The sequence below is a fragment of the Prionailurus bengalensis genome, chromosome D3 (genome assembly GCF_016509475.1).
Source record: "Prionailurus bengalensis isolate Pbe53 chromosome D3, Fcat_Pben_1.1_paternal_pri, whole genome shotgun sequence".
Classification (NCBI taxonomy): Eukaryota; Metazoa; Chordata; class Mammalia; order Carnivora; family Felidae; genus Prionailurus; species Prionailurus bengalensis.
The window spans coordinates 38,762,576-38,780,115 of record NC_057356.1 but is presented as its reverse complement, the minus strand read 5'-3'; the positions used below and the strand labels follow the sequence as shown (position 1 = coordinate 38,780,115).

The window sequence follows — 17,540 nt, the reverse complement described above, 5'->3', positions numbered from 1 at the left end:
AGCTAATATCATCCTCAAGGGGGAAAACTGAGAGCTTTCCCCCTGAGATCAGGAACACGACAGGGATGTCCACTCTCACCGCTGTTGTTTAACACAGTGTTGGAAGTTCTGGTATCAGCAATCAGACAACAAAATGAAATCAAAGGCATCAAAATTGCAAAGATGAAGTTAAGCTTTCACTTTTTGCAGATGACATGATGCTCTACATGGAAAACCCGAAAGACTCCACCAAAAGTCTGCTAAAACTGTTACATGAATTCAGCAAAGTTGCAGGATACAAAATTAATGTACAGAAATCAGTTGCATTCTTATACACTAATAATGAAGCAACAGAAAGAAAAATAAAGAAACTGATCCCATTCACAACTGCACCAAGAATCATAAAATACCTAGGAAGAAACCTAACCAAAGATATAAAAGACCTGTATGCTGAAAACTACAGAAAGCTTATGAAGGAAATTGAAGAAGATACAAAGAAATGGAAAAGCATTCCGTGCTCATGGATTGGAAAAATACATATAAAATTTGTATGGAACCACAGAAGACCCCAAAGAGCCAAAGTAATATTGAAGAAGAAGACCAAAGTGGGAGGCATCACAATCCCAGACTTTAACCTCTACTACAAAGCGGTAATCATCAAGACAGCACGGTATTGGCACAAAACAGACACATAGACCAATGGAATAGAATAGGACCCACAGAATTGGACCCACAAATGTATGGCCAACTCATCTTTGACAAAGCAGAAAAGAATATCCAGTGGAAAAAAGACAGTCTCTCTAACAAATGGTGCTGGGAGAACTGGACAGCAACATGCAGAAGGATGAAACTAGGCCGCTTTCTTACACCATTCACAAAAATAAACTCAAAATGGATGAAGGACCTGGATGTGAGACAGGAAACCATCAAAACCCTAGAGGAGAAAGCAGGAAAAAACCTCTCTGACCTCAGCCGCAGCAATTTCTTACTTGACACATCTCTGAAGGCAAGGAAATTAAAAGCAAAAATGAACTATTGGGACATCATCAAGATAAAAAGCTTCTGCACTGCAAAGGCAACCGATGGAATGGGAAAAGATATTTGCAAATGACATATCGGACAAAGGGCTAGTATCCAAAATCTACAAAGAACTCACCAAACTCCACACCTGAAAAACAAATAATTCAGTGAAGAAATAGGCAGAAGACATGAATAGCCAGTTTTCTAAAGAAGACATCCAGATGGCCAACGGGCACACGAAAAAATGCTCAACGTCACTCCTCATCAGGGAAATACAAATCAAAACCACACTCAGATACCACCTCACGCCAGTCAGAGTGGCTAAAATGAACAAATCAGGAGACTATGGATGCTGGAGGAGGTGGAGAAACGGGAACCTTCTTGCACTGTTGGTGGGAATGCAAACTGGTGCAGCCGCTCTGGAGAACAGTGTGGAGGTTCCTCAAAAAATTAAAAATAGATCTACCCTATGACCCAGCAATAGCACGGCTAGGAATTTACCTGAGGGATACAGGAGTGCTGATGCATAGGGGCACTTGTACCCCAATGTTTATAGCAGCACTGTCAACAATAGCCAAATTACGGAAAGAGCCTAAATGTCCATCAACTGATGAATGGATAAAGAAATTGTGGTTTATATGTACAATGTAATACTATTTGGCAATGAGAAAGAATCAAATCTGGCCATTTGTAGCAACATGGATGGAACTGGAGAGTGTTATGCTACATGAAATAAGTCAGGCAGAGAAAGATACGATATGTTTTCACTCATATATGGATCCTGAGAAACTCAACGGAAGACCAGGGGGGAGTGGAAGGGGGGAAAAAAAAAGTTACAGTGAGGGAAGGAGACAAACCATAAGAGACTCTTAAATACTAAGAACTGAGGGTTGATGGGGGTTGGGGGGGGAGGGGAAAGTGGGTGACAGGCACTGAGGAGGCCACCTGTTGGGATGAGCACTGGGTGTTGTATGGAAACCAATTTGACAATAAATTTCATATAAAAAAATAATTAAAAATTAAAAAAGGAAAAAAAAAAGAAATCATCCATCTGAGGCTTCTTCCCTCTGATTGAAAACAGAAAATGACTACATTCCCAATAAGTTTAATAACAGAAGATGCTTTTGCAGAACTCCATCAGAATGATGGGCTATCTCATGGTGATCTGAAACCAACAGAAGAAATACCTTTTCTATTCCAGTTTCCATTAGCTGACTTGCTATCCTATGCTTTGCACATCGTCATCCTTAACTTGTTGGTGGGCTCTAAGGGAATGCCTACTGACTGTGTTGTCATTTCAGAGCTGCTGCTGAACATATTCTGTATTGCTCAATGAGCTCCCTTCACTACGACCTTCTGAGTTATTAATATACTTGTTAAAAGCTGCTAGAAGCCCAGATTATTGTTCTTTTATACTTCTAATTTTCTTTCTATCAGTACCCTTTCTTGATGTCAGGATCCATGATTTTTAAGAAATATACCATACTTAGTCTCATATTACCATTCCTCTTTCCAAAATTACCAGTGAGATAAAATGAGAACCATTCCATGGAAATGGTAATATTTAACAAGTATATGTTTCCAGTGTATATTCAAAAAAGTCATTCGAGAATGCTCCTTTTGGTAACCACACATTTCGTGACTATCTAAAACCCTTATCACAGACTTTTTTTAAAAAGCACTTTGTATATGTGTGATAATTATTTGTAAATCTTTGTAACATTCTATAAAACTTAGGAAGGCAATCATTTAACCCGCCCCTGAAGAGTGAGCTGTGATGAGGGAATAGGGTCAGTGCTGTTGTATGCCTAGCGCCTGCTCCGGTGCCTGGAACACACAAGGCATTCAATAAGCATTTGTTGACCGATACACTTTAGTCAACACATTAAATAACGTGACTTCAGAGTGCCTGGTGGAGCATGCGACTCTGGATCTCTAAGCCCCACGTTGGGCATCAAGCTTACTTAAAAATAAAATTAAAACAAATTAAGTGATTTCAAACTCGAGAGCCAGCTCTCCAAATTTCAGCTTTGACCCTGCCATCAGATATGCCCCCCAGAAAGCAAGGAGCCATCCAGAGGCCAGGGTTTACACTTGGCCACAATCCAAGGATCCACATGAATGATGGGAGATTACAAAACCAAAGACAACTCTAAAATGAATACACGAGCGAGCCATGAAGGGACTGAAGCTTACAGAAGTGCATCTGGAGACACCTCCAATTTAGAAGACTAAGTGAGGTTTAGGTCTACAGCTTGGGGCTCAAGATTATAGACCTGACAGATGTCAGCCAAAAGAGAACTCCAATTTTGCTTCTACTTCTCTGATGAGGATGTCCTTTGGGAAGAAGGGAACATTTACAGGGCAGCTAAAAAGCAGTAGGGGCTAGGCTAGATATTTCATATTGGTTATCACATATAATCGTCACATGTGATATACCTTCATTTTTTGTTTTCTAGTGTGTTGATATTTGCTTTTCTAAAACTGAGCGTATTTCAGACGACACTCGACCTTTTCCTTCCTAGTCTGTATGAGTTCCAGGGTGATGTGTAGGCTTCTCCCCCAAAGACACAACCCCAGGAATCTTGGTCTTCCTTTTAGTTTCAGAATTCCAGTTTACTCAATCATTTTGCTCTTCTTTTGAGAATATTTCCATTAATCTTACATAAAATTCTTTCTACAAAGTAAGACTAAAGTATATCAGTATACCAGAAATCCCCATCCCTATTTTAGAAATGGCAAAACTAAATTAAGGCTCAGGGCAGTTAAGAACTTGCCTAAATTTACACCATCTAATTTCTAAGCAGAACCAGGATCCAATTCAAATTTGCTTCCAAAAGTCTTTCCACTAAACCACACTTCCTTATCAGGATGAAAAAATTTGCATGAATATTGCTAATTTTCATGACCTCTCTTGAAGAGATCATGAACATACACAACTGCTGAAAACTGTCATAACCCAGATAAGTTACATCTAGAAGCCCTGACATAAAATTAGCGTGGCAACCTCTAAGGAATCATGGATAATAGGTGATGGTCAAATGGCGTCTTCATTTTTTAAAAAAGAACACTTAAGACCGAGAAAGGAAGCACAGTCTGCTAGGCAGGAGCCACATTTCTTCGGCCTTTGTATCTCCAGGATCTAGCCCAGGGCCTCATACACGATGCTCAACAGATGTTCAATGAATGATACACTACCTTACACATCTCGGGTCATCAAAGAGATGAAGAATTAAACTTAGCGTGCATAGCTTCAAGAGGCAGAAATTCCCAGTCACAAGGGGGTATGCTACAATGAAGACAAAATTCAAGAAAACAATGAGCAGTTAGGGCTATCTCAAAATGGCAGTGTAATCATGAGGGGGGTGGGAGCTACCAATCACTAAAGTGCTCATTAAGTATGAGAATGAAGCAGAATGACCTAAGGCCCTCACCTCTGCGATGGTTGTCAGTGGTCACCTTGCCTCCAGCCTGCCTTCCTGTCTCCCATTCATGGCGGTGGGGAGGGGGTTGGAGGTTTGGGCGTCGGAGAAAAGGGAGGTAGAGGTTCAAGGTAAATGACAGGAAAGCGAGAGTTCTCCATTATTCACTTCCCTGGAAGCCTCAACTCCTTACATTATACCAGTCCTATAACACACTTACAGGGAAGGCTTTCATGGCTGCTCCGGGAACTGGTCACCACTAACAGCATCACTCAGGAAAATGAATTCCAGGTTCCCAGTGACTCGGCTATCCTTGTAGAACATAATCCATTGAACTGGAGACTGCATAAATGTGCACCTCGATTTTTTCTTCAACAAAATAGTAGGAATTTGTTAGCATCTGGCTCACTTGATGGTAACTTCTAACAATCCCAAATTCACGAAGTTAATCAACAGGCAATTACCTAAAATTCAGATTTCCTAAAATTCTCTGTCACTGCCAATATACTGCACCTTGGCATAAAAGTTAAAATCAAGCCTACAGACATTTTCTTTGTACAAAAGGAAAAAAGTAGCTGACTTTCAGAAAATGTAAAGGTAGTAACATTAACATTTAGAATCTCCTCTCCTCTCACATCGCAGATTCAGGGTCAGCATATTTCAGAATTAACGCCCTGTGATTGGAGGTCTAACATGAAGGCTTCACCGTCCAGGGGACCACTCAAGTTAGCTGGGTGGGAGAGGCAGTCTGAAAGACCAGAGAACAGGAAAGGTTCCACGTCATGACTTTGCTGCCACCAAAAAACAAAGGGAGCATGCATGCTAGCACACATACAGACCCCGTAACCGGTGTTAGCCACGGTAAACCACAAATTCATTTCCCATGCAAAAGTGGACAGATGATAGGTATGTGCATAATACAAATCAAGTGCTGAAAATTAAGCTTTTTGGGGGTACCACCCGGACTCTGGTTTCACTGAGGATCAACACCATGTGTTTAACTTGCAACTCTGTGTAAAACCATGATGAAGATAGCATAGAACATGTGCTTCGGCAGAAAGCTGGATGTGTGAAACGTTGCTATGAAAAAAATGAAAACAGGAATAACAGAAGTATATTTTCTTTTATATACAAAAATGAAGCCCCCCAAAATGGTTTGTTGTAGTAGCTATCGACAAGACGTTAAATTATTTTTCCTCTGCTTTGGTTAACACAGCCAAGGAGCGCCAATCAGTTCCCCTTCCACTAACAGCATATAAACACAGTGACAAGACTACTTTTAGGACAGAATAAACGACTTTGAAGAAAGAAGATTAAATTAATTTTAAACTAAACATTTTACCAATAAATAACTTTCTTTAAAAGGTAGCATCTCCATCCTATGATCTTGGGCACAACATATACATCAAGTTAAAAAATAAAATTTCTCCTGTAACAGCAATTACAGGTGTTAATGCAACAAGTATGAGATGAAATTACTTTAATGTATCTTGAGGAAAAAAGTTCTAGGAATCAAAAATAAATTTTGAAAAATGACATTTTCCTAAAATTGTACATTCTAAAATAATTGACTAATACTTTATTACGGAACATAATTCAAACTATTTTGGCATTTCAATATATTCCTAAAGAAATGGTTAAAAAAAAAGTTTGCATACACCAAAACTGGAACAGTGTTTATAATTCTGTTTATGACTATGAAATGGCAACCAAATTCTACTTAAAACTGTAACCACCAATGATGAAATATACTTCAAAAAAATAAAAATTTGGTCTGATAGTCTTTAATATTGGTTAAAAAAAGAGACTGATGTTTGCTGCTTATGAAAGTTATTTTAATCCAATGTGCAAAAAAAAAAACAAAGTGCAGCTGTCTACTTTTACTTGAAATACATAAGACCAACACTTCTACACTATTTACACACTTAAAAGATTTTCAATTTATTAATTTAAGTAACGATATTACATCTCCTATAAATCACGTGCTGCAGAGAGCCCAAACGCTTGATGACATTCTCTTAAGTGACACACATGTATCCGAAGAAGCATACCTGTTCTTGTCCTAATTTGATCCTAAATAAAAATCCAAGTTCAAAAATCAATTGAGAATTATTTTGATCTAGAAAATCTTGGAATTGTTGCAAACATGAAAACCTTGTCCCTGAGAGCAGGTTCCTATTCCCCCTTTGCTATCCCTCTAATAACTGGTCTACCCCACAAACCGCATCTGCCGCCGAGTGACAATGCCCCAAAAGAGAGGAACATAAAGAACTCAGCCCCCAGACCACCATCATCCCTGTGGGTTTGCTCAGCCTTGTGTTCGGGACTTGTGACTACATCTTTTGGGGGAAGTGCGGGCAATCAAAATGAAGAAACAGTTTAGCAAAGCAACCATCATTTGTCCACAAAAATAGTGAAAACCAGTGATATAAAATTAACAAACCGAATACAAATCTAATGCCATTCTGCACTTCTGGAACTTGTGTTCGTATCCACGCGGTGTTCTTGGTCAACCACCCACCAGTATTTTCTGCATCTACATGAAGTACTCTTATTAAGTTATTAAAGAGGCTGTTTTGACTGTGAAGTCACAAATAAGCGTGATGATCAGGAAATCAATTTACTCAATTATCACTCTGTGCAATACACTCACCAGCGCAGCAAGTGTCGAGAGGAATTAAAAATGGAACAGAAGTCTCCTACTTCTGAACTGGACACAGGAGTTCTCAAATTAAAATCGTAAAAAAGAGGGAGGGGGACTTACTGGCGACATTACCACCAGACACCAGACAGGACAGTGACGCTGTTTGGTCGGAACCAAGGAACCTTACTTCCTTGCAAAGTTTTAAAACTACCTAACCAAGCACTGCCTTAAGTCCAGCGAGTACAACGCTCCGTAAGTTTCCACAAAAATACAGCGACTGGCGTTCATGTACGACGAACAATGCGGTCTCAGTCTCCGGGGCTCAGGCGAAGCGGGGTCCTGTCCCATCAGCTCTAGCTACAGGCTATCGTTTCCAACTGCTGCTCGGCTTCAGCGGCCATCGCTGCTGCCTGCAACTGTTCTGTCTCGCTCTGGATGGCACTGGGGGTCACCTGCTTCCTTTCACTGTGCATATTGTTCTCGTGCCTTTTCAGATCAGACGCCTTGGCAAATGCCTTGGTGCAAGAGCCACATACAAAGGGCTTCTCCCCTCTGTGTCTTCGTTCGTGGTCTTTGAGGTGGGACTTGTGTTTGAAGGCTTTGTCACACATGTGGCACGCAAAAGGTCTCTCGTTACTGTGAACTCTCTCGTGCTTCTTTAAGTCTGGGGCGCGGATAAATGATTTTCCACACACCTCGCAACTGTAGGGTTTGTACCCTGTGTGGATTTTTAGGTGTTCTTTCAGGTGGGCCTGTGTGGTAAAACCTTTTGTGCACATTTCACAGACAAACGGCCTGTCTGCCGTGTGGAGTTTCTCATGCTTCCTCAACCTGCCTTCGTCAGAGAATGTCTTACCGCACGCCTGGCAGGCTATCTGCTCCCGATGGTGGCCATAGAGTAAGTACTCGAACTTCATGTCACTGGCGGCTGTCGTCCAGCCTGGCGTCTGTTCATCCTTCACTTCACTCATTCCGTCGTTAAATGTTAAGGCTTGAGGGGTCTGGGACCCCAAATCTTTCGATTCCGGGGTCTCCATGGATTCTACCTCCTGCCCATAGCAATTTACTTTCCGGACTTCCTCACTCCCCAGCTCTTTTAAGATTGCTTCCTGAACCCTGAGCGTTGTCGTCGGCGACTTGCCGTCCTCCTGACTCGGGGGGGTGCCTTCTACCGTGTCATCGGAAGGACTGTCATCCTGGTCTCCAATTTCTTCCACGTCATCATCCTGAGTGTCAGCAGCATCTCCAATGGGGCGATTTATTTTGAGGCAATACTTACTCTTTGACTGGCCGTTGTTTTCATCGGGACTGGAGACATCACGCTTCTGAGTACAGAGTTTATCCAAAAACCGGATGCCAAGGATCTGACCCGACGACATCATTAGGTTGACATCTTCTTTTTTCACAGAAATCTTTGCTGTGTACATGTAGTTCAGGACCTCTTCGAATATATCAGAACGAAGAAAATCTATTTCTATTACCGAAGAGCTATCGACCTCAAGCTTCTTGAAAAGCTTTTTAAAGTAGGTGCTGCAGGCGGCAAGAACACACCTGTGTGCTCGGAATTTCACATCTTCGACCACAATGGCGATATCACAGAATTCTCCTTCCAGGCGTTGTTCGTTTAGTGTTTTCAGAAACAGAGTTTTATGATCGTCGTCATTATATTTAATGGTTTCAGACATACTGATGAAAAACTCCTGCAAAAGAATTGTTAAAAACAGAGCTTCAGATTTACGACCTATACTTTTTCCACATACAAAACACAGGTGGGCTTTCATTTCCTTGTGAATTTTCAGTAGCTAGCAATTTCACAAAGTCAATGTTAGGAGTGGTTCAAGAACAGGAGTACGAAAGACTGGGATATGAAAGCTTGGGGATGGCCATGTTGTCACTTCTATTCATCTTCAGTTTAAAAAGTATTTGTTTAGTAATAATAACAGCCACTTTGAGTGGGCACGTAATACATGCCAGACCCTGTTCTGTGTGCCTTCCGTGCCTTCACAAATGTACTGATTAAATAACCTTAGGACACAGGCATTCCTACCCCCCCTCCCCCTTTATACATGACTTTAGGAACCTGCTCAATACTCTAGTTATTTACTGGAGAGCTGGGACTCCAATCCAGGCAACCTACCCCAAAACTTGTGCTTCTGACAACGAGAGGTAATGACAACAAATAACCTCAAGGTTTAAGAAAGAGATGCGAGGCCAAGAGCCTCTACTCCGGTCGTGTCTACTCTAATTCCGTGTACAGAAGAGATTCCGTGAAACAACTAACAGCACTCAGTGTTCTACTTCCTGGACAGAAGAGACGCATCACTCCCGTAGAACTAGAAAGAGATATCATTGCCAAAACATCCCACTCAGTGTTGTCTTCTGGGGTTTTTTCCTCACCGGGCTTGGGCTACTTCTGAACGAGGGTTATGGTTTAATATGACCCTCAGACAATCAGATGGCATTTGGGAGGACAGTGATAAGTGTCTTCAGTCCACCTGGATGCCAATCTATCCGCCATCCGGACGAAAGCGTCATCGGGACTGGATGTGCTTGGCAAGTGCTGTATTTTATAAGCTAAAAAACTTCTGAACTGGCACGAGACATCTGGCGCAAAAGACCGTCCTAAAGAATTATCTTTTTAAAAGAATGTGTTCTGTATGATTTCTTTTTGAAACATTGTTTTCCTTTTATTTAACAAAGCATTCTCCCCAAAGAATCAAGTTCTAATGCATAACCGATACGTGCACATACGTTATACGTTGTATACGTTATACACACTGTGTTTTTTAAAGCAAACACCAAACCAGATTTTCAAGATTTAATATCCAGAGTTATAGTTACCATGAACAACTCAGGCTATTATCTTAATGCTTCAAACACCAAATTCTTCAGATCAGAATAACTCTGATCAGGGATGCGCCAGTCCTACAAGAGAAAAGGACAAACAAGAATAAGGTAGGACCTTCCTCCATCCCAAATTCTAAACAAGAATATTTTCAAGAATTGATTTTAAAAAATAAACTTTCCTTTCTCGTCCTGCCACTTGCACATGTACCCATTTTCAGGTTGGGAACAGAGAGGAGGGTGACTGGCAGCATCAGGTCCAGCTCTGAACAGATATGAATGAGAACAGATAAAGGCTGTGGCACTTGGGGCGTGCAGGGGCGGTACACCGGGATTAGAGGAATGGGTTGGAGAACCACTAAGGAAGTCCTAACAAAGCCCATGCCCAGATTTGCACAGAGGTTCAGAGCTACACAGATACAGAAAAAGCCAGTAAGTATCCCCTACCCCCACCATTTCCTGCTTGGGCATGTAGCCCTCCACCTTTATTTCTAGGCTCATAGAAGCATATAGTGTGTACGTTTTAAAAATCAATATAAAGTCATAGACGTGTCCATACCCCACAATTAACCCTGGAGGAGAGAGAACAGTAGCTGCTTTCTTCTTTCCATGCTTCTATGTGATGTGCACCTATCACTTAAACTACACTGCTCTTTATTGTTGTAATTGAGAAATCCCAGTGTTTTCACCTCTATCCCTACTGGGAGACTGAAAAAATTCTAGCTTTTAGGGGGTTTTAACTCTTACCATAGGGACTCCATCCTGCAGACCAATATTCTGAAAAACATCTTTCCTCGACTGAACAGTGAGCACGCAAACTTCGGTGTGGTAGAACCAAGGACTGAGCTGCAATATTCTTCCACAAAAATTGTGGTGCAAGAACCGACCTTAGAGACCAACATTATGAAAACCCTCCAAAGTTCCCTCTCCAGAAAAACAAACACACCCCTAAGCTGCCTAAAGTAGCAGGGGGTTTCTCATCTGCACACGCGAGAGCTGGGCAACATTACTAATAGAGTTGCTGCGGACCCCGCCAGTCCCTTCGATGTACCTCGGCCTGCAGTCATCTCCAAGGGAAGGCAGCCACGCAAAACCTTCCTACCTAGTCGCTTCCCACTGTTGTAACTCTCCCTAAGGCTTGTGGGAATAAAGTGCATGGGACTAGGGAGAGGAGTGGCCCTGCAGTACCCATGGCGACACACCACGGTGCTGAATTTGGTGGGATGGAGGGTGCAGCGTGATATTTGGTCCCCACTCTCTCGCAAGATCGCCGAGGACCATTACTTTCTGCTGAGACGTTCCAGTTGCTAAGTTCAGGTGAGTTAAACTGGAAGACGGCCGTTGCCAGTATTTGTGTAGGTGCAGGGAAAGATGTAGCCCCAACTAAACCTCCAAACAAAGCTGCCCCTTTATTGTGGTTCTCCAAACCGCTGGCGCGCTGGGCCGCCGTTAGAGAGCAGGGAGCGGGGGCTCCAGCAAAGTCAAACTTACATAAGCAGCGGCAGCCGCCTCCCCTACCCCGGAGCAGCCGCGACAATGGCGGCGGCGCGACTTCCCGGTTGGAAGCTCGCACCTTCGGGATGGGGAGGAAGCAGGGAACGAAGCGCAAGACCCAAGAGGACTTCGGAGCCTCTCAGGCCTCGCTCTCGTTCCTTTCGGCCCGGGAGGTGGGGGGTCGGATAAGGCCCTTTGCATCCCTTCCCAAACAAAAGCTCCCCGCTTCGCAGCCGGGAGGTGAAAGAGCCACTTTCCCTTTCAAAATCGCAGTCCAGAACAGGCTGGGGGCCGCGGCTCCGCGCCCAAGAGGGAGGGCCGGCGGCGGCGAGCGGGAGCGGGAGCGGGCGTGCAGCCCGGCTCCGCAGCCCCGCGCCGCGCCCCGCGAGCCCGGAGCTCGCGCCCCGCGCACTCCCCGGCCGGCTCGCGCCGGGCCCTCCCCCGCCCTCCCGCGGCCGGGGGCGGGGGCGGCGCGCGGCCGGCTTCCAAGCTCCGCGGGCGCACCCGGGAGTGCGTGCGCGGGGGTCCCGGCCCCCTCCGCGGCAGGCAGCTGGGGGCGGCGCGGCGGGGCCCGCGGCTCGTAGGGGCGGCGCCCGGCGGGCCGCGCTCCGCGCCGGGCTCAGAGCCGTCCCCACCCCCACCCCCACCGCGGTGCACTGCGGCGGTGCGAGCGGGGGCGGCCATGAACTCCGCCGCCGAGACTCGGCGAGCGCGCGCGCGGGGCCGCCGCCGCCGCCGCCGCCCGGCCGCTACCGGAGCCGGCTCGCCGGCCTGCGCGGTCTCTAGGGCGCCCGGTCCCTTCGCCCGGCCCGGCTCCGGCCCACGCCCGGCGCCGCTCGCATCGCGCCGCCAGCGGCCGCCCGCACATCCTGGAACTGGCTGGTGCCCCAGAGCTCGGCGAGAACGCGCTTCTTCCGGGCCGCCCCGCCGCGCCGGCGGCCGGCCGCCCCCGCGCCCCCGCGGCCGCCTCGCGGATGGCCCGGGCCCCTTCCGCACCCCCGGCCCGCGCTTACCTGCAGCCTGGCACAGCCACAGACACTCGCCGTGGGCTCCCCGCGCTCACTGCACGCAGGCCGGGGACGGGTTGGACGCGGGGCGCGGGGGCACGGTGGGTGGCAGTGTATTTTGAATTTTTTTTTTTTTTTTTTGGAGTTTGGGGAGGGGGCGGGGTGGGAGGGAATCGTGCACGTCCCTGATGGTAGCAGCCCTCCTCCTGCACGAGCACAGAATGTCTAGCCGGCCGTGAACACCCCCACCGGCACCCCCCCCTTCCCGTGCATGCGCGGTGCGGGCTGGGGGGAAGGCGCGCCACCGGCTTGCGCAGGCACGGAACCCGACAGGGCCTCTAAATGGGCCTGCAAGGAAAGGGTTAATCCGGGACCTTGCGACGCTTTAGGATGGAGTCTACGGGGCCGCCCCCGGAGGGCCCTGGCCTGCGCACGCGCGCGCACGCGCGCGGCTTGGGGCGCGCGGAGCCCGCGCGCGGGAGAAGGGGTGGGCGGGGCGGGGGCGGGGCTTCGTGAGCAGAGGAGCGTAAGCACGAGCGCCGCTCGCGGGCACCCGCCCTGCCTGGTGCTCCCGCCTTCCGCCCAGGCTCCTGGGCTCCCGCCCGCGCCCGCCGCCGGCGCTGCGCCGGGGACGCGGGAGCGCGGCGCTCCCGTGCGTGTGCATGTTCGTGGGGCAGTGCCGCCCTCGGGCGCGCGCAGGTCGGGCGCTGCGCCTGCGGGGCTCGCCCACGGCTCCAGGGTGAGGGTTTCGGGCACCTTAGCCCTTCGCGCACACTGGCAGAGGCTCGGACACGAGGTTCCGGACGTTGTGTCTTGGCTGGTGTTGCTGGTGTCTTATGTGTATTGGGAGAATGATAGACGCTTGACAAACGTTAGCAAAGCAAATGAATAAAGTGACATCTTTCATTTGGAATGTGAGGGGTGACCCGAGTCACCCAGGAGAAAGGGAACACCCATAAAGCTCTGGATCCAGCCAAACCTGTGCCCCCGCTCCCGCATTTACCCGAACAGTCTGAAATCTCGGGGGCTGGAGGCCCTCGCTCTTTTGTGGCAGTAGTGAGATTGGACTTAATTTCATTTGAAGCTTCCTCAGAGACCTCTGAGAACAGCACTGTTCTTAACATCCCTGTTCAGCAAAAGTAATGGCTCTGTTAGTGTTCAAAGTATGTCTTGTTCCTTCTGATGCTGTGGCTGGGCTTGTGTCTGGCATATGGGGACCTGGGAAGTCCCTTCCGCTCCTGGGGTTTTCTCTTCACCCAAACATAGGAAGCGGGACAGCACTACCGCATGTCCTTGGAGTTGCTTATGCTGCTTTATCATACCTGCTTTAACAGCGTTTCACAAAAGCACGCATGATTTGACATCTAAAAATTAGAATAGGACCTTCCTCTTGGGCTCGTGTGATGATTACGTAGCAAACATTTAAGAAATAATATCATTGGCTGTGTTCAATTCTAAAGAAATTCTAGAGGGTTTCAGTTGATTTTATAATTGACATTCGTTTCAATGTTCTGAACGCTAATTTTATGCACATCCTTTTTGATGTTCACAAAAGCATGGCATTTAGGAGGTCTGCTGAATGAAAAAGGACAGCATAGACCAGTTTTAGGGGTCAGACATCCAGTTCCAATATTAGGTACATTGTTTAGCTTCTCTAAACCTCACCTTCTTACTCTCTGAAATGGGGATAAAGGAAGCCCCTATTAGAGCAGTTGCACGGATTAAATGAAATAACGCTTGGTTAAGTGCCTAGCTCAAATATTAGCTCCATGATGTTAAATGACCTGCCCACTCTCCATAGATAGTGGGTTTAAGTGGCGGGGCAGGACCGGAACGGCCGAAGTTCATGCTGGCACCGGATCCCTATGTAGCCTCCTTCCCTCTAACGCCACGGCTGGGCCTGTTTATTCCTATTTACACAGATTTTAAGATTACACTTCAATCCTGTTTTGTATTTAAAGGGGATGATAATAGTACTGTATCATAGGGCTATGCTATCAAGCAACAAGGTTGCCACTGCCTGTACCAGTGGTGGGCGTGGCTAGCACTTAGGGTTCGTCGTCTGCTACTGTTCCCCATTCTTCCATACCACGTACTTGCCGAGGTTCACGAACTCAGTCTGCCTGTGTTGTCTGCCTCCTATGTAAAGACAGTCTGTTTGCGTATGGCTAGGTAAAGTCTTCCCAGCACCGGACTCATCTGAGGAAATGAAAATAGTTCGGAAGAGATCTCAAGCACTAGACTGCACTTCCCAAGTGACAGATTCCTGACATCTAGGCGTCAATTAACCCTCTTCTCTCATTCGTTTTATGGGCTCTGCCCATCTGTTCCTTGCTTCATGAGGATCTCGGGTCTGAGGCTAAATTAAAAGGGCAACTCCATGGGAAGGCAGAGGGAGGGAATGGGAAACTATACAGGAAGGGCCTGACCCGGACCTGGCACTTTGCCTGGCCACCAGCCTTAACTCGGCATTGTGCAGCACCCATTAGGCCCTCGATAAATATTGGTGACAGATAAATGACAACCCAGAACTCGATACCAAGGAGAGTTACAAGGGCGCATTGTGAGACTGATGGGGAGGGGGAGGTGAGGGCCTTCCTGAAATGCACCAACCTGAGGCCCTTGAAGGAAATCTGTCTCTCCCACTATCACTGTGTGGATTTCTCTGTCCAAGTACTTGGCTGGGAGCCCCTTATGTCTCCCCTGGGATGCCCACAGACTCCTCCTGAGTGGAGCCTGCTTCTAAGAACTGTGAGGCCTGATGTATGGGGTCTGTGGTATGGAATTTGAGGTGCCAGGGCCTAGGGTGGTGATGGAGCAGCTCCCAGAGACCTTTGGAAGTGTTAGATCATTGGGGTTCTCACAGTTGGGGCCGGGGGGGAGGCTGATTTCTCTATCACACCGACCTTGGGCCCTCTGACTGGTTTTGACCAGTGGAAGATGGGCAGACAAGAGAATGAGTGAGTTTGGAGCAGAGGCTGGGAGAAGCAGTGTGTGTTCTGCTGTGACTCCTGTGCTTGTGTGGTCCACAGTGAGAGGACCATGCCCACGATGCTACTGCCTCTACAGCCTGGGCCCCTCACTGACAGGCACACCTGGGAGAATGAAGCCGATCCAGAACCTGAGCCTGGGCAAGCCCAGGCTGATCGGCAGATCCATGAGTGAGAAATAAACACTTGTTTTTGTAAATCCCTGGGAGATTGTGTTTTGTGATTTGTTATCCCAGCAACACCTGATATGCCTACACAAGGAAGAATGTCCCATCAAGGGCCAATAAGCAACCTGCCCTCATTGCTCTGAGCACACTGGCTACAGCAAATGAACAATAAATATATCCAATCCCTAATAACACAGAGGTAGGAATACACACATTCAACAAATAATCACATGCATAATTATACAACTGCACATTGTAACGCATGCTTTAATAAGGTAAAAAGCATAAGATGTGATGGAAAAGAGGAACTAATTTTGACTGAGAAATCAATAAAAGTGTCTGCAAAGATACACATTTAAGGTCTGAAGGATGAAGGATAGGCAAAGACGGGAGATAGCATTCCGGGCACAGGGGGAACACTATGAACGAGCAGGGGGAAGGAGCTAGGTGTGCCTGAGGCTCTGACAGAGTGCCAGTCACTCTGTCCTGCAGGCTGGAGCACAGTGAGCATGGCCTGGGTCAGTGGGAACGGCAGGGCCCAGCACGTTCAGGAACTTGTAGCTGCAGTGAGGGGTTTGGCTTTTATGCTAAGCACAGTGCGAGCCATCAGAGGGTTTTTCTTTTAAACTAACATTTACTTAGGTAAATTGATTAGTCTCACGACTAGAATAGATTAGGCCCATGGAACGCAGACATGGACTTTGAATTTCGAATACCTCCAATGGTGAGACCACTCATGTAAAACTCTTGCCATAGTTTAGGTTGTGGGGGATGTTTTAAATACAATCGAGGAAAAAAAGTTAACAATTTACTCATGACATTTACTTTAAAAAAATGTTCATTGGGGCGCCTGGGTGGCTCAGTTGGTTAAGTGCCCAACTGTGACTTTGGCTCAGGTCAGGATCTCACAGTTTGTGGGTTCAAGCCCCGCGTCGGGCTCTGTGCTGGCAGCTCAGAGCCCAGAGCCTTCTTCGGGTTCTGTCTCTCTTTCTCTCTCTGCCCCTCTCCTACTCACTTCTATCTAGCTGTCTCTCAAAAATAAACATGTTTATTTTTGAGAGAAAGCTGGGGAGGGGCAGAGAGAGAGGGAGACAGAATTTCAAACAGGCTCCCCCCGGTAAGCACAGAGTCCTAAACGGGGCTCAATCTCAGGAACCTTGAGATCATGAACTGAGCCAAAATCAAGAGTCGGAGGCTTAACCGACTGAGCCACCCAGGCACCCCATGAAATTTACTTTTAAATAAAATACATTTATTAAACACTATCCTAAGTAGTATAATTTCAGTCAAACTTTCATTTGAGCTGCTGTATGCTTGCTGTTTCTGGATCAGTAGAAGAAACTTGTTGATTAACCACAATGAAAATACTATACACTATCTAAAAACCAAATAAAAAGAAAACAAATTACTAATAAGACTCACATTTACAGAATATACATTTGTAAAACATCATCCTAAGAACTATATTCCCATGAAGTTTCACTGGAGCTATTCAATAGGTACTTAAATAATAGCAGTGGAACTGAAAAAGGAAAAACAAACTTATTAAAAAAAATTTTTTTTTAATGTTTATTTTGGGGAGAGAAAGAGAGACAGGGCATGAGCAGGGGAGGGGCAGAGAGAGGGAGACACAGAATCTGAAGGAGGCTCCAGGCTCTGAGCAGTCAGCACAGAGCCCGACACGGGGCTCAAACTCACCAACCACGGGATTGTGACCTGAGCCAAAGTTGGATGCTTAACCGACTGAGCCACTCAGGTGCCCCCAAACTCAAACTTATTTTAGAAGAAGGAGGGGTGGCTGGGTGGCTCAGTCGGTTAACCATCCAACTTCGGCTCAGGTCATGATCTTGCAGTTCATGGGTTTGAGCCCCACATCGGGCTCTGTGCTGACAGTTTGGAGCCTGGAGTCTGCTTTGGATCTGTGTCTCCCTCTCTCTCTGCCCCTCCCCCGTTTGTGCTCTGGCCCTCTCTCC

General features: G+C 46.6%; 1 protein-coding gene and 1 long non-coding RNA gene across 5 annotated transcripts; one reads left to right on the top strand and one right to left on the bottom strand.

The window, feature by feature from the left end:
* Positions 1-5,525: 5,525 nt before the first annotated feature.
* Positions 5,526-12,600, bottom strand: ZBTB14 (zinc finger and BTB domain containing 14). 4 transcript variants are annotated; one of them, XM_043558374.1, is made up of 3 exons: positions 12,417-12,600; positions 9,907-9,990; positions 5,526-8,765 (listed from the first exon to the last, which is right to left on the bottom strand). In XM_043558374.1, exons 2-3 carry the CDS (start codon positions 9,907-9,909, stop codon positions 7,419-7,421), a joined length of 1,350 nt encoding a protein of 449 aa, XP_043414309.1. In that variant the 5' UTR covers positions 9,910-9,990; positions 12,417-12,600; the 3' UTR covers positions 5,526-7,418. The 4 variants fall into 4 exon arrangements, with proteins under 4 accessions (XP_043414309.1, XP_043414313.1, XP_043414311.1 ...); XM_043558378.1 differs by lacking the exon at positions 12,417-12,600 and adding an exon at positions 10,657-11,840; XM_043558376.1 differs by lacking the exon at positions 12,417-12,600 and adding an exon at positions 10,657-11,795 and having other exon boundaries at positions 9,907-10,174.
* LOC122470586 lies at positions 11,117-15,599 on the top strand. The gene is made up of 2 exons (XR_006293943.1): positions 11,117-11,226; positions 15,443-15,599. It is a non-coding gene; the product is annotated as an uncharacterized LOC122470586 (long non-coding RNA).
* The last annotated feature ends 1,941 nt before the right edge of the window (positions 15,600-17,540 follow it).